The 17,272-nt window shown below is 45.6% G+C and overlaps 1 protein-coding gene across 1 annotated transcript; it reads left to right on the top strand.

Moving 5' to 3' along the window:
• Positions 1-4: 4 nt before the first annotated feature.
• LOC104529651 (alpha-1D adrenergic receptor-like) lies at positions 5-872 on the top strand (the record flags this gene model as incomplete). The annotated part of the gene is given in 2 exon segments (XM_010174010.1): positions 5-670; positions 672-872. Coding segments are annotated over 2 exon segments (867 nt in total), but the record flags the coding sequence as incomplete, so codon positions are not given.
• Positions 873-17,272: the final 16,400 nt, after the last annotated feature.

The raw sequence follows: 17,272 nt of genomic DNA, 5'->3' as shown, positions 1-17,272 counted from the left end.
CGAGGGCAACGGCACCACGTTGACTTTCACCTTGGACGTGCAGACAGTGGGCGTCGGGGTCTTCCTGGCCGTCTTCATCCTCTCAGCCATCGTGGGGAACATCCTCGTCATCCTCTCCGTGGCTTGCAACCGGCACCTGCAGACGGTCACCAACTACTTCATCGTCAACTTGGCCATCGCTGACCTGCTGCTCAGCACCACCGTGCTGCCCTTCTCAGCCACCCTGGAGGTGCTGGGCTTCTGGGTGTTTGGGCGCATCTTCTGCAACATCTGGGCAGCGGTGGATGTGCTGTGCTGCTCCGCCTCCATCATGAGCCTGTGCATCATCTCTGTGGACAGGTACATCGGCGTCAAGTACTCCCTCAAGTATCCCACAATCATGACCGAGAGGAAGGCAGGGGTCATCCTCGTGGTGGTCTGGCTATCCTCCATGGTCATCTCCATTGGGCCACTGCTGGGATGGAAGGAGCCACCACCACCAGATGAGAGCATCTGCAGCATCACGGAGGAACCAGGCTATGCCCTCTTCTCCTCCCTCTTCTCCTTCTACCTACCACTCATGGTCATCCTGGTGATGTACTTCAGGATCTACGTGGTGGCCAGGCGGACCACCCGGAGCTTGGAGGCAGGGGTCAAGAAGGAGAGGAATAAATCCATGGAGGTGGTACTGACTGCGCATCCACTGCCGCAGCGTGCTGGAGGAACCTCTCTCCAGCACCCGGAACAAGGGGCACAACTTCAGGAGCTCCCTCTCCGTGAGGCTTCTCAAGTTCTCCCGTGAGAAAAAAGCAGCCAAGACTCTCGCCATCGTCGTGGGTGTTTTCATCCTCTGCTGGTTCCCCTTCTTCTTTGTCCTGCCTTTTGGTAAGTGACCCCATCCCCTATTCTAGCCCCGCTGCCCATGGTTGAGCCCCCTGGGGACCTGCTCCCTGGGCTAAACTTTCAGGATACAACTCATGAGTGGAGGTGAGGGGTAGATGAATAAACCAGCAATGAATTAATCCTATTAATTAACACTTATTCAATATTTATTAATCAGAGTTATATAATCAATCAAAGTAAATAGCAAATGAATAAACTAGCAGCATAATAATTGGTTTAATTAATTCATTCTGCATTCAGCAGTTTAATTAATGAAGTTCAGGCTAAGGAGGAAGCAGCTCTGTTTCAAACAGGCTGTAATTATGGCACAGTGGTCTCCAAACAGTCTTCCTTCTTCCCAGTTTGATGGAGGGCACCTGGATCTGCCTCTGGGGGTTCAGGGCTCCCACCTCTGTTGTGAACTGGTGAAGAAGTTGGAGATGAGTGAGGTTTGAGCCCCTCAAGGAGCACGTTAGAATCTGAAGAATAAATCTCACTGATTTCTTGGGATGCCAATGTTGTGCAGGGACCTGGAGCAGGACAAGGTTTTCTCTACAAGTATGATGGTCCCAAGTGATTTCCACCTTCTGCAGGAGTCGTGTCCTCAGCTCCTGGACCTGACATGGTGCCTGTGTCACTGGCTGCTGATTTGGAGTTGTTTGCTGGGTTGTGCTCCAAAGTTTTAGCAAGTTGTTTACCCGGATGCAGTGCTCTGCATGCAGAGGAGGCTGAGCGGGCACAGAGCCCACCGGGGAAGTGTGATGGCCAAAGCAACGTCCTCTTCCAACAGGCACCCAACTCCAGGGTTTGGATTAACCCTCTGGAGTGATGTAGTTAAACCTAGGGCAGGGGGGGAAAGAGATTTAAATAACTTTTGAATATAGAGGATGACCTTTGTGCAGAGCTCAGCAAAGGAGAGGTCTGTCACTCCATCTGCTGGGTGGGACCCGCATGTCCCACAGCCCACTGGGGACTTGTGTCCAAGTTACCTCACAGCCACAGAAACATAGCCAATTCTGCACTTTTTCACAGGATTTTTAAAATCCTCTCGCTCAAGGTTGCCCTTCAAGTCAATGTAAGCAGTGTTGTGACCACAGGACTCTTTTTGACCTGCTGAGGTTTTGATCTCCCTCCAGCATTGTGGCTGTCCCATGGGGACAACTGGAGCCCAAGGCTGTTAGACACCATCTTGAGACCACTTAATCCCCACCTGCCCTCCAGTGGGTTAATTCACCAGGATGGGTGATGCCTTGAGAGCTGAGGTGTCCCAAGAGTGGTGGATCAAGGGTGTGGGTGTCTGGTCTCACCATGCTACTGCCTAACACCTCTCTACTTCAGTTTCTCTCTCTGGGTGAGGTTGGGATCTGATGAGTTTATCTCAGCTCTCTATAGGAGGTGAAATTGCTGCTGTGAAGAGTTTTCACCCTGTGTATGCATGCAGGTTCATCGTATAACTCAGGCAGGGAGCAGTAAAGCTGCTGTGAACTTCTCTCCCTGCAAGATTCGAGATGAATTATCCCATCTGACCGTGCCTCAGTTTCCCTTTCAGTGATCAGGTGCATTGAGGATTTTTATAGCCTGCAAATAAATAGTTTGGGAATTGTAAGGATCAGGGAGATGCTGGTACCTGAAGGCTGAGCTCTCTGGGCAGCCTCAGTGTGACACTCACCTTCTTGGCCCATCAGAAGAGCAGGAACCAGCTCTGAACCTCATTCACACCTTTACACCTTACAGCTAATGAAGCTGGGAATCGAGATCCTGCTCCTCTGAGTTATTCCCCGTAGTTGGAAATAAAGAACAAACAACAAGCAAATACTTTTCCATAGAAAAAAAATATTTCATATTGTTTTACCATATCTGTCCTGCCCTGGAACTCTTGAACCAGCTTCTGACTGATGTAAATCATTACCCTTGCATGGAAGTCAAGGGAAATACACTGATTTACACCAGTTAAAAATCCAAACTTCATTCTTTCAGTACCTCCCATGAACCCATTTTCTCCCTTCAAGCACACAACGTGCCAAGTTCTTTATAAACATGGCTTTGATCTTTACTTCCTGCTGTATTATATGTATAATATAAACATAGCAAAAGTTCATTTATTTTCTGACTACAAAATATGCTGCCTTTGATTCCTCCCCCCCACCTTTTATTAATTGCAATTTCCTATTCAAATCTGTGAATCATTCAGTGTTATCTAGAAGGAGAATAGAAACTTCTGCAAGGAATGATTTCTGATTTTACAGCTCAGGAGACAGGTCTGTAACTCAGAGAAATCATCAAAATTCACTGTAAACTGAAACATTCTGAGGCAAATTCTCCTTGAAAAGAAAATTGTAAATGGTTAAGTAGAATGACTTTTTTTATTACTTGTTAGACTAATTTGTATGAAATAATTTGGGGCCAATTTGAAATGATAGACATTTTAAATTAAAATGAAACACTGGTGAGAAACAGAAATCACTTTCAATTGACGTAAAACCTATTGTTTCAATTTAAGAAAAGAGTGAATGGAAGTTTATTAAAAAATGAGGAGTCAGATACATTTCAAAATGAACTGTCACATTAAAATTAAATGAGTAAGTGATCTATTTTCTTATGAAAATATTGAAATGTTTTCATATTTTTTTTGTCTTTTTGACATGAATTTACAGGAAGTTGCCACTGAGTGACTTACAGCGTTGACTGACTATTATCTGATTATAATTTCAGGGGATAAGTAAATTTGTCAGCTGAAAAAAAAGACTCCCAGCTCTACTTAGCAAGGATTTAGCAATCAGAAATTTCTGTCACCGGTGTCTGTGTCAGTCTGCACATATCTTTACATCTTTCTGCAGAATAGTTTCCATGTCAGTTCTAAAGGAGTATTATTTATCCCATCAGTGAGAAGCTGAAATAATAATTTTAAATCACAGGACCTATGTATGTGCCAAATGTTGTCAGTTATTTCTCCATGCTTGAATAATCTACAAAGATTCTTCTTCTTTAAATCAGCTCAAACTCCCCAATACCTCCACAGTTTATTTATCAGCTGAGTAATTTAGCTCACTCTTGGCTTTGTGATGTATGTCCCCAAGCACAGGATGCCATCACCAGGAGTTTTAACACAATTAACAGTTTCCACAGCTAATGAGACTCCTTAGGCAACTGGTTTTTTGAACAGGAGATGAAATCCTAATCACACAACTCTTGTGTGAGTTGTATCTTGTGCTGGATGTGCAGTAGAGCTTTGCTGAGCTGCTTTGTCTGGGCATCCTGGGGGTAGTTGTGTGTCTATGGCAAAGTGCCTCTGCCCTGAGCAAAGACCTGTCATAGAATGACAGACTGGAAGGGTTGGAAGGGACCTTAAAGCTCATCCAGTTCCACCCCCCCTGCCAGCAGCAGGGACACCTTCCACTAGACCACGTTGCTCAAAGCCTCATCCAACCTGGCCGCCAACACTTCCAGGGAGGAGCAGCCACAGCTTCTCTGGCCAACCTGGGACACTGTCTCACCACCCTCACACCAAACAATTTCTTCCTCACATTTCAGCTCCATCTCCCCTCTGACACTTTCAAGCCATCACCCCTTGTCCTGTCACTCCCTGCCCTTGGCCAAAGTCCCTCCCCAGCCTTCCTGGAGCCCCTTCAGGTACTGGGAGGCCACTAGAAGGACTCCCTGGAGCCTTCTCTTCTCCAGGCTAAACAGCCCCAACTCTCTCAGCCTGTCCTCACAGCAGAGCTGCTCCAGCCCTTGCATCATCCTCGTGGCCTCCTCTGCACTGGCTCCAGTAGCTCCATGTCCTTGTGCTGTTGGTGTCCCCAGCACTGGAGGCAGCACTGCAGGTGGGGGGGCAGGAGGGGGAGAATCACCTCCCTCGACCTGCTGGACACGCTGCTCTGGGTGCAGCCCAGGATACAGTTGGCATTCTGGAGTGCGTGAACGCTTTGCCGGCTCATGTCCAGCTTTTAATTCACCAGTACCCCCAAGTCCTTCTTCTCAGGGCTGCTCTCCATCCTTGTCAAGAGAACATAACTGGAGGATCCTCAGAGATGTGGGCCAGGAGTTTAAGGGTGTTTTGTAGGATAGGATTCATCTCCCTTTGGTTGTCTCAGACATCTGTGCCTTCATCTCAGCTAGTCACAGCATCATGGAGATGCTAGTTGGAAGGGACTTCTGAAGGTCTAGCTCCCTCTCTCTGTAATGTTCACACCAATACCAGATCAATCAGTCATTCACCCAAAGCTCCCTTTATCTTTCCGAGGGGAGTGCCTGAAGGTGTGACTCACCTGACCTATTTTGGACATCCTCCTTGGGATGAGATGAATTGTGATGTCAATCTGCCTCTTCCTCTCCCTTGACTACAAAAGCAGCCAGGGGCAACTAACCAGCTGATGGTGTCTGTGCTGCAGGCATTTGCAGAGAGGTGGGTTGTGTCCTAATCTGGACTTTTTAACTCTAATGGAAGCAAGATGCCCAGGACTGAGAAAGCTCAATCCTGTGTCAACTCAAGCCTTTATTATAGAGAGAGAATAGACAGAGAAAGTCTCTCTTAAGACACATAACCATAGAGCCTTCACTGGCTCTTCTGCTAATGGAAAACCCTGCTAAAAGTTAGGTGTTGGATTTGTCATTGCAGTAGGGCATCTATGCAACAGGTCAAGGAACCAGAACCCTCTATACAATACCTATAGACAGTCACTTGCTTTTTCAAACCTGCTTCTGGAGGAAGCAAATAAGAATAGCAGAAGGAATGGAGCCCTACTCCCCTTCCACTCTTCAGTAGTTGTGAAGTGTACAAAGATAATGTGGGAGCCCAAATAGGACCGTCTCAGGAGTGGAGGGAAAGACCTTCTCCATCACCACCCCAGAAACATCTAAGAGGAAACAACCATCCCTTGGGATCAAGGATGCACTAGCCAGGATGGAGATTTACACTCCTCAATGGTCTTTGTTTTTTAAGAAGTATAGTCTATTCTGGGTGATGGGCTCCCATGTTTGTTTTTCTTTGGATTTTGTTAGAAATCAAGACTAGTGTGAGAAAGGCACAACAGCACCCATAGCTAGTGCCACACAAAGGTGAAGGCTACAACCCAAGGCTCCCTTCACTCTTCCCCTCCACAAGCAGCGGGTTACCCAAGCAAGGAATGGCCAATGGAGATTCCTCAGCATCCCAATGGAGATTCCTCAGTATCCCAGAGCCCAAAACCCTCCATATTCCTGGTCTTATGTTTGCCTTGGGATGGTGACTCGTCTGTGTTTGCAGTGGAAGCTGGTACTCATTTCCAGATAAGGTTCACAAAAAGTGTACTGGCTTTTTTACCTGCATCCTGAAGGAAAGGGAGCTACCACACAAACCAGGCTCAGAAAGGTCTCCTTCAAGCCAAAACATTTTTTTTTTTTTATATAGATGTTGTTTTTCACAGGGCAGAAGTCCTTTCACAAAATATTTTGCAGAAGACAGGCTCACAGAGGCAAAGCAGTGCTCAGGCTTTGGTAACTGTCACTTGTAAAATAAATGTGGGGAAGACAATGCAGGTAGAAGCACATTTCAGATGAGATCACGTCTATACTGGTCAAAGTGGAGAATCCAATTCTATTGTGGTAGAAGTGCATTTAGCATGGTTTCCTAAGAAAAAAAGGGCTTATGTCATCTCTCTGTGCCTGTGTGCATGTAAGCCTTTCCCCACCACCTGATGAACTCTTTCATCAACCTCAGTCATGTTTGAGAAAGTGCTGAAAGTCCTCAATATATCAAGTTCCTATAAAAAAGGGCAGATGGGTAAAGGATTGGGAACTTCTATGCTCTCCCCCACAGAAGGAAGATTGCAGAGTGAGCTCAGCCCCTGGTTAGACATCAGAAAATACTCACCAAAAATCCACCACAAGTCACGATTCCACAGAAAACCAAACTTCCTTAGTTTTGTGGTGCACAGGAGGACCTGACCAAAAGTGTGACTTAGAAGGAGGAGAATGACCATTAATTACTTTGACTGTCAGGGAAGTCTCTGGTATCTCCTGAAGTTTTCTGAGTCGTGGTGGAAGTGGAAGAATTGGCATGGAAAAAGGAATGGGCAACTGCTTTGGAATAATTAGCTATGTCCCAGAGCATCAAATCAAACTGGAACAAGAGCAACTGCAATGAATTATTCCATCTGCCACACATCTTCCATTGATCCTGGTCCTCAGGAACCATGCATTCATTAAAAATGCCAGCAAAGACACAGATACAGAGTCTCAAAAGCTGGTAGATGCCAGGCTCCAGTCTGATTTATTGGACACCATCCAGGCAAGAGGCAAGCTTCTTCTCATCTGCTTTGCACTACAGGATGTTTCCATCAAATGAGCTTATGCCAAATTAGCATAAATTCATTAAATCATAGGGGATGGATGGGTCTTACAACCCACCTTCCTTTCTCAGGGAAAGATTACTTGGCCCCAAACCACTCCTGACCTGTTTTTCAAGACTATTCTTAAAGCACTGCAGGGAGGGAAAATCCATTCCTTTCCCTGGCAAATTATATTCTTGCTTAAGCAGCCCTCAAAAGTGATTTCTGCTTCCCTTTTTCCAGTTCTGAGTGTCTGCAATAACATTAGGGCTGTGTTACAACCTACCAGACTGTCATTCCTAGGGCATGATAACAGGGATGCATGTGGTAGGCATGGCACAGGGACACATGGAGGGGTCTACAGCCCACTGGGATAGCACTGGAGGAATGGTCCAGGCACAGGAGACCTGACTGGGTGTCATCTGCATTGATTGTGTCTATCTAGAGACAATACTGTGGAAAAGCAACCTATGGGCCAAGTTTCTCTCCAGGGAGAATATGTTGACATCCTGCAGAAGGGTGTGGGAGGCAATTACAAGTAGGGGCATGGATAGCAAGCTTGCAAGTAAATTGTGTAGCATTTGACTGTATGAGTTCCCTCCTTGTGCCCTAGTCCAGAAGCCAACAGAGTGCAGAACAACAGGGAAACAGTCTACATGTGTTAGGAAAGACCCAGCAAAAAATGATTCCTTGGAGCCACAGTGAGTGCACGTGGTTGGTTCCCTTCTTACCCATTACCCTACATAGAAGGTCAGAGACAGACAGAGGATTTTAGGACAGTTTGTGCTGTCTGCCTCATTATGAGATGCAGCATTTTGGACCTCAAATAAAGATTTGGGCACCCAAATGTGAACATATACTTTGCCTCTGCCTGGCCAAAATGATCATAGATCATAGAATCACAGCATAGTTTGGGTTGGAAGGGACCTTTCAAGGTCATCTAGTCCAACCCCCTTGCAGTGAGCAGGGACATCCTCAACCAGATCTGGTTCCTTAGAGCCCCATCCAACCTGACCTTGAATGTTTCCAGGGATGGGACATCTACCACCTCTCTGGGCAACCTGTGCCAGTGTTTCACCACCTTCATTGTAAAACCTGTTACATCCAGTCTAAATCTACCCTCTTTTAGTTTAAAACCATTACCCCTTGTGATTCAGTGAAGTGACTGGGAATAGGACGCAGATCTCCCATGACCTGTGTATGGGATTTCTCTGCTTCCAGTCCACCCACCACACCACCAAATAAAACTATTTAAAGCCAAATGTCTGGTTTTTTTATATTGCAGTGTTTTGACGCATCTGGAGGCAGTTGCTATAATGGATGTACCATAAACAGGAAAAAAATAGATCTTGAAAAATTTAAAACCACTGTGATTCAGTGGGCCAAATGTTATAAAATCTCTCAACAGGAGTTTCGGAACCAGTACCAAAATACACCATAACATTAAATATATCTATATTAAGCTGGGTCTGACAGTTTTATTATATTTGCACCCACAAAACTTTGTCCTGGATGTTCTGGGAAAGAGCTTTTAATTAGCCTGATCTATCTTCATTCATTTATATTTGGATAAATATTTGCTCATTAATTCTGATAATCTGGTTAATGAGATGTAACGAAGATTGAGCGGAAGGGTGGGGATGCTCTTTGGTAGGATCATGTAAGGTGATTGTTTAATCTCTTGCTAACAGCTTGGTTTTAGTTGGTTTTGTCACACACACACACAAAAAAAAAGGCATGAACTAGGTCCTAGCAATGGTGCCATGTTAGCGAGTAACAGTGTAAAAGCTTCATGCTACCTGTAGGGTTTTAATTAGGAGTGTGTTCATTTTAATGAGTAAATACAACACTTTTACTCAAGGCTCTTCAGAAAACAAGTAAATTTCCGTGGGAAAGCAACCTGAATTATCATCTGATTGATCAATCAGGACTTTTACTTGATGTGATTACTGTGTTGTATTCTAGGTAGGGCTGATAAGTACTTATTAATATTATGGGAGCCTTCTGGAATAAAATCCCAGTTTCTGGTACCAAATATTATCTAGTATGTAAAGTTTTCCATTGCATGTCTTCATAACAGGCTGAATTTGTTCTGCCAAATGTGAGGCAAAATGAGATAGCCATATCTGAGAAAGATGACAGGAAAAAACACAGCGTTCAGCTCCTATAAGAAGGGTTAATGGGGACAGCCTTAAGTTTAAAAAGCTCTGGCAGCACCATATGTCAGAGCAGAAAGTGGACATTTTACTCCATTGGGGTTGAGGGGTCCTTTATGTCAGGACAGGTTGGGAATTAGACAAAGCTGGCCCAATATGAACAACTTCAGTGAAAAAAGCGTGTTTCTGAGGTGTTGGCAAGGATGGGCAGGTTGGCAAGAGTGGAGCTGGCTGAAAAAATGTTCTTAAGAGCAATACTGGTGATGTCTGATGGACATTTCTGGTACTCTGCAGTTCCCTGTACTGCTCATTTCCACACTGTTCCCATCTTCTCCAATATCAAGACAGTCCCTGGCATTGGATGCCGACAGTATACGGTCTCCAACCAATTGCTCCTCAGCTTTCTACATAACCAACAATGAAAAATTGGTATTTTGAGACTATATTTCATTTAACCCTGATATTGCTATCTAAACCAGCCAGATCAGTCACACCCCAAAAGCACTAGTGTCTCCTCAATTCCTCTAAGGGAGGTCAAAGATCACAAGCTTCAAGGTGCAGCTCCAAGGTGCACAACACACATCTCAGCTAGCTGAGATGAATCTCACTGTGAAGTCAAATACAGGACTAGTTTTACCAAAGTCTGGCACATTTTCAGCTGGAGCTGGAGCTGATAGGATTTACACTTTAATGATGTGATGTGCTTCACAACATCAAGGGCTCAGGAATCCACACCCAAAATATAGACATTTTTTTTGCATTGCTTTGTCGATGGGATGGTAAAATGGCTCTAAAGCACCTTTTTCTCCTTTGAGAGCTGTGAAAAGAAAAATATGTTTGCAAAATGTTTGGCCATAAGTGAGTTAAGTACCTTCAAATATCCATGAGGAAACAAATAGTTCTGTCATCAGAGTGGAGCTGAGCAGAGTGAGTTTGTAAAGTGTGAAGTCACATATTGACCAGTGAGGAGATATTTAATAGCTCAACCAAGCTTTTAATTTAATTTAAAAGCCAAAGACAATAGAGCATGATCCTGAAATTAAACTCTTTAAGTGTAAGAAACCAAAGTTTTGCAAATGTGATATTCACTTTGACATCGATCTTTTGAGTCCTTAATTTTGCAACTCCCTTAGTCTTCATTTAGCAGTTTGATTATATAGGGTACAGTATATCTTGCCTTCAAGCTGTGGTTTTGAATGTTCACTAGAAACCAGTGTTCACCATAGTGGCAGAGTTAAACAAGACAATTTCTAACATATAATACAATTCCAAAACAAAGAATGTGAAAATCTTTTAAAATATTTGGTCTCTGTATGAGAAAATACATCTTTACAAGAGCTGAAGCCCAGAATCAGCAGTTGCAAAGGCTGTGGTTTACACACCACATTTTCAGCAAGCATCTTTCCATGGACACTGGTAGGATTTAGAGTAGTGGATGAAGCAATGTCTACTTTTTAATATAAACTCCTAAAATCAAGTGGCTGATGAGGACAGAAACTGTCTGAGAAAACAGAATTTTTCTTTGAAATGTTTCCTTCCACATAAATTCAATTCAGGAAAATACAGCTCTACCTCTGGGTATTTACTCTGCAGCTGGAGTGCTGGGTTCAGTGTTGGGCCCCTGACTCCAAGAAGGACCTGGAGGTGCTGGAGCGTGTCCAGAGAAGGGCAACGGAGCTGGGGAAGGGTCTGGAGCACAAGTGTGCTGAGTTCCCGGCTGAGGGAACTGGGGGTGTTGAGCCTGGAGAAAAGGAGGCTGAGGGGAGACCTTGTGGCTCTGTCCAAGTCCCTTGGAGGAGGGTGGAGAGAGGTGGGGGTGGGTCTGTTCAACCAAGGGACAAGGGACAGGACAAGAGGAAATGGCCTCAAGTTGCACCAAGGGCAGTTGAGATTGGATGTGAAGAAGAATTTCTTTGCTGCAAGGGTTGTCAGGCATTGGAAGGGGTTGTCCAGGGCAGTGGTGGAGTCCCCATCCCTGAAGGGATTGAAGAGTCGTGTAGACACAGTGCTGAGGGACATGGGTTAGTCATAGGGGACTTGTCAGTGTTGGGTTAATGGTTGGACTTGATGATCTTAAAGGTCTTTTCCAATCGAGGCAATTCTGGGATCCTGTGAAATGTCGTCAGAGAGGGAGACAACCCGTCTTGTTTCAACACTGTTCATCATTACTTTTTGCTAGGGAAACTGAGGCACTGTGGTCATTTTGTAGCTCTCTAGTATTGCTGACATGCCAGTTACTTCTGCCTGTCCTGCTTCCTCTGTTTTGGTGCTGTATAAAACTGTCACATGGAAACAGAAGAATGTACTTCTCCCTGCAGTGTAATTTATGGGTGTGATCAGCCCAAGGATGGATTTACCAGAGTGGCTGGAACAGGATATGGCTTTTTAGTTACTCCTAATGAATTGCCTTTCTCTAAGAGGGTTCCTTAGCTAATGCATTTGGAGCTGAGCCAGAGAACCACCAGGTCCAGTGGCAGAAAACCAACTGTCAGCTCGCTAAAGAGAAGGCTTTTCCTCTTCCCAGGAAGTTTTCTATCCCAGGCAATTCACAATTCAGTCATTAAAGCCCCTGAAATGCAACTTTGTTTTTACCCCCTCCAGTAGGTGAAAAAAAAACCCCACAAAAAAGCCCCTAAAACCACCCAAAAAACAAACAAAAAATATTTAAAAAATGCAAACCCCAAAACATTTGCAAGAAATTCCTACTGGGAGAAATCCCTGCCCTAGACAAGTCCAAGTCACCTTTTCCATTGCTCATGGTGGGTACATTGATGACACTCAATAAAGCAGGACTGGCAGGAGACAGTAAGTATTGGACTGGCCCCAGCCAGCTCTCTCCAACACAAACCTGCCCAAGAAGTGTAAACATGAGGTGACTGGTGTCACTTGGGTTCAGAGCCTGGAATCAGATCTCTGGTTGTATTCCTCTGCAAGACTTGCAATGCAAGCTTTGAGAAAGCACTGATAAGAGGAGGCTGAAAATCCTCCAAAAGATGTCTATGAGGGGTGGAAAATATAGAAGGAAGCCCTACAAGAGATCTCCCATGCAAGGATCAGCTATGCAAACACTGAGCAGGGGACAGCCCCCCAATATAAAAGACAACTCTCCCAGCCTTTGCTGGAGGAGCTGTGTTGGAGCTGGGTCCAGTTCTTCTGCCATGGAGAAGACCTTTGTGAAAGTGTTTAGATGGTGGAAGGCTACCAAAGAAAGAAATTTAGAGGGGAATTCATATCCTAACCTAAATCAGGTGATTTCTGGTATAGAGACAGTGAGGAATGGGGATATCTTCATGGCATGGTGCTCTTTTCTAGTGGCAATGTGCCATGAGGGGATTAGAGCAACGTGAATGGGAAAGGGACAGGAACCCTCCCTGCAGCAGAAGGGTGGTCTGGAGCCAGACATTGGCACCCCAGGACAGGCCAAGGGAAGGAGGCAACCGGGACAATGGGCTCATTCCACATCTCATCCCTGGCTGTTTTCCAGCTGCAGATTTCCTCAAACCAGCCTCACAGATCACTGAGGAACAGCCCATGGGTGATGATAGCAACTGTGAAAGGCACTGCCCCTGAAATCCAGAGACTCAGAACCACTTCTGAGCCCCTAGGTCACCAGGTGAAGGTGGCAATAGTGCTATTTCTTGCCCTAGGTGAGACCCCTCTCACCTGAGTCCCAGGCAGGGGACCTGACACATGAATTCCCACCCCACGTACCATGTCAGAAATGCCATTTGGAAGGTCATCAGGCATATATACATAACACAACACACCATTGAAGACACCATCATCTGCTCACCAACCAAGTTTGAGCACTGACAACAGAGCTTGGGATCAGAGCAGCTGCCAGCTCTTGAACCTCTGCTTTTAAAGCCAAGTTCTCTAGGAGAGACATGTCAAACTGCACCAGAAAAGTTTTTCAGCCATGGGCTATTTCTGTTCCCAAGATCCCTTCCATAGGAATTATCTGGAAAGCTGTGAGGATGTGTTGTGAAGTCGAGCTGGCGACCAGCCACGGGCTTGTCTGCCTCCCTCAATATGACACTCAGGCTGGGGATTTGAGGAAACAAAAGAGAACGACCTCACGTCAGAGGGTTTGCTTTCTGCATATTCCTCACTCAGAGATGAGCATGCAAAGACAGGGAAGGAAGGAGAAAAGTGTTTTCCAAATATTGCATCTCTCCCTCTCTTCTCCCTTGCAAAAGCAGAGTTATTTGGGATTAATCACAGTGTTTTTTACTTCCAGTGATACCACATGGTTACAGCACTTGAGGGCTCTCTGCAGGCTGGTCTATCTGAAATCTTTAATGATGCACAAGCCCCTTAGTCATGGGCTTCAGCCCCTCTTGTGTCAGGTGCTGTACAAACAGTAGTGCTATTTCTAGCCTAGAGTTGCTCAAAGTGGTGGATCCAGATGGATGTGGGAGGCAGGAGAGCACCCAGTGATATCTGCGTGTAGACAGGCTGCAGTTTTGAAGGCACCCAGGCAAAAGGGTAGGAAACAGAAGTATAGAATCACAGAATCCCAGAATTGCCTGGATTGGGGAAGACCTTTAAGATCATCAAGTCCAATCATTAACCTCACACTGACAAGTCCCCAACTTAACCATGTCTCTAAGCGCCACATCTACACATCTTTGCAGTACCTCCAGGGATGCTCACTTCCCTGGGCAGCCTGTTCCAATGCTTGACAAGCCTTTCAGTAAATATTTTTTTCCTAATATCCAACCTAAACCTCCCCTGGTGCAACTTGAGCCCGTTTCCTCTTGTCCTGTCCCTTGGTCCTTGGTTGAACAGACCCACCCCCACCTCTCTCCACTCTCCTCCAAGGGACTTGGACAGAGCCACAAGGTCTCCCCTCAGCCTCCTTTGCTCCAGGCTCAACACCCCCAGTTCCCTCAGCCGGGAACTCAGCACACTTGTGCTCCAGACCCTTCCCCAGCTCCGTTGCCCTTCTCTGGACACGCTCCAGCACCTCCAGGTCCTTCTTGGAGTCAGGGGCCCAACACTGAACCCAGCACTCCAGCTGCGGCCTCACCAGTGCCCAGGACAGGGGGAAGAGAACTTCCCTGCTCCTACTGGCCACACTAGTGCTGATCCAGGCCAGGATGCCCTTGGCCTTCTTGGCCACCTGGACACTCTGCTGGCTCATGTTCAGCCCGCCATCACCCTTCCTCTCTGAGTCTCCAGGCATGGCTGAGAAGGGAAGCACTAGTAAGGAGCTGTACAGGGAAGGGGACATGTACATCATTATTTCTGGTTTGCAGGTAGTCAAAGAGAATACAGGTAGGACCAGAGTCACAGGTGAAGACTTCTGTGTATAGTTGTCTATGGGTAGGCATGTGAGCTGGATGCCTCAGCTTCCATTATTGTCCATGTCTAGAGAGCTAGATTACTAACCAGATTTGGAGTGCAATTTACTTCCTAAGAGAAGCCCAGTACTGTCCAAGATCCCCTTAGGTAGATGAGGCAACCATGTGGGGCTTTTGGTTGAAAGACAGGACCCAGAGAAACCCTGCACTCTTCCAGAGGGACATCCAGGGACCAGGAGGGACATCCCAGGATATTTCTCTCCAGTGGTATAGGCAACCTCAGTGTTTACTTTAGGACGACTGGGATTGCACCCTGGATTGCTTTTGCAAGAAATTAAAAAGAAAACCAGACACCCTCGTGGAAAATACTTCTGGTAACCTGCCCACACAAATATTGTTGTAGAATCATAGAATACTGGCTTGAAAGGGACCTCAAGGCTCATCTAGTCCAACCTTTTGGCAAAACCAAAAGCATCATCTAGACAAGATGGCCCAGCACTCTGTCCAGATGAATCTTAAAAATGTCCAATGTTGGGGAATCCACCAATTCTTTCTCTATCCCATAAACTAGAATGTAGGTTGTGCCCCAAAATTTAGTATCTTGGTGTGTCAATATCTTCCCCTCAGATGCACCCTTCCACGGGCTAATTCTGAAGCTGTGTCCTGAAAATAAAAATAAAGGAGTCACTGCTGCTACTGCTGCTTTCTCAGATGGCCTGTGAGGAGTCAGTCTGACTTCCTTTACACCACTGTCAAACATTAAAAAGCACACCTAATGCTTCAGTGCAGGAGTAGTAGGAAATACACAGAAAATTCTTTGAAGGAAGGGCTTAATCTTTGCTGACTGGCAGAGATAAAGGACCATCTAAGTGCCTTTACTGGTCTGTCCTGTTTATTTCTACTGTAGGCTCCATCACTTGGCACATGGATCTGAGCAAGTAGGACCCAGGTGGCCAAATAGATGGAAAACATGGACTTACCTGCCAGTGGTGGGTTTGGCCTCACCATTTAGGACATGTAGTGATAGTAAGGCTCTTGGATAAAGCCGTGATGGACACAAAGCTTGTCCCATCACAGCTTTAGATCTTTGCCCACCTGCTAAGGCTGAGACTTGAGAACACACAGAAGGACACACGCAATGTGTAGGCTCTTCCTGGGCTTCATTAGCATCCCTTGATGACCCCAGTGGGCAGCATAGCTACTGTTTTCCTACAGGATGGATCCATGAACTTCCCTCAAAGGTCAGGGGAATCAGGACGTGGGCGGCTCCATTTTCCTGCTGCAATGACAGGGCAAGGGAAAGCATTTACATTCAAGACAGAACTTTCCCAGTGTCTGAGGCTGTTTGAGTCAAAGGCAGCAAGGGTAGGGGGCTGAGTGGAGATTGTTTACATTGAATGTGGCCATCAGCCTGTCAGGATTTATTCTACATGTTCAGTTGGAAAAGGTCTGTTCCTTTTCTCTGTGTACTCTCACTGCACACCCATCAGAGTGCACTTAGAGAAACCACAGGTGATTAAATTAGCAGCCTAATGTATGGAACAAAAATAATTTGCTACAAAAACAGGCATTTACCACTCCAAGCGGAACTGGGTGACTCACAGCAGAATTCAGACAAGCCATTGGAGAGCAACACAGCCAGAAATGTGGTTACATCTGCCATCCCACAAGTGCATTGATAATCCTCAAGTGCCTTCTTCCTTCGTAGCTCTTCATCTTCTTCTTCTCCCTGTTTCTCTTCTAATCTCTACCCCTCTGTGGCTCTGGTGTGCAAATACCACAGGCAGCTGTCACCATTTTGAGCGAGGAGTGGCTGCCACTGCAGATCACCATGTTTAATGATCCTGTTCAAAATCACTTGAGTTTCATGTGTGCCCCTGTCCCCGACTCTCTGCTGCCTGTGCCTTTGGGGAGGCCATTCTGGATCTTATTGCATCCAACTCTTAGAAACTTTATTGTTTGCAGTAGGAACATATCCATGACTCATTTGCAATCATTTAGTTTTGTGTCCATATCATCTTCTTCTTTAAGTAGTTATATTCTTTCCTTGGCTTTCAAACTTCTGGCAGACAGCTGGTCAGAGGTCCTCTTGCCCTGTAGCCTCTTTTTGCTGCATTGAACAATCAAAAATTCATCCCACCTAATGAATTCCTTTTTGCCTTTATCATCCATATTCCTCCACTGGTCCATCTGGATTTACTCCTCTTTAGGAGAAGATCACTGATAGTTTGGATGCTTTGGGAGAGCAACCTTGTACTTTACACTCAAACTCTTGAAGGTGCATCAGACAAATGAGTGTCTGAGTAAGCAGTCCCTTGTGGTAAATCTGATGTCCCTGTTTGCAACGGTAGTGGTGGATCACATTTCCCACCTGGAGAAGAGATGGTGAAGGTAACCACCTGCTCTGCACTGGTGGATGTCGCCTGTGATTGCCACTGTGCAACCCATGCAGCTTTGTGCTCTGGTTGTTAAGTCAGCATTGGGTTTGGACTCTTCTGAGTCATGCCAAGGAGATCTCCAAGGAAGAGTGTCTAAAAATATAAATAGATGGCACCTGCAACATTCAAAATGTACTCAGGATTATACTAGAGTCTTTATTTCATGAGTTGTTTTTGTCCACTTCTGTTTCACTCCATAAGGG

This window comes from Antrostomus carolinensis, unplaced genomic scaffold, assembly GCF_000700745.2.
Source record: "Antrostomus carolinensis isolate BGI_N321 unplaced genomic scaffold, ASM70074v2 scaffold14848, whole genome shotgun sequence".
Taxonomy (NCBI): Eukaryota; Metazoa; Chordata; class Aves; order Caprimulgiformes; family Caprimulgidae; genus Antrostomus; species Antrostomus carolinensis.
Note: the sequence above shows the minus strand (reverse complement) of the source record. Positions and strands in the feature narration are given on the sequence as shown.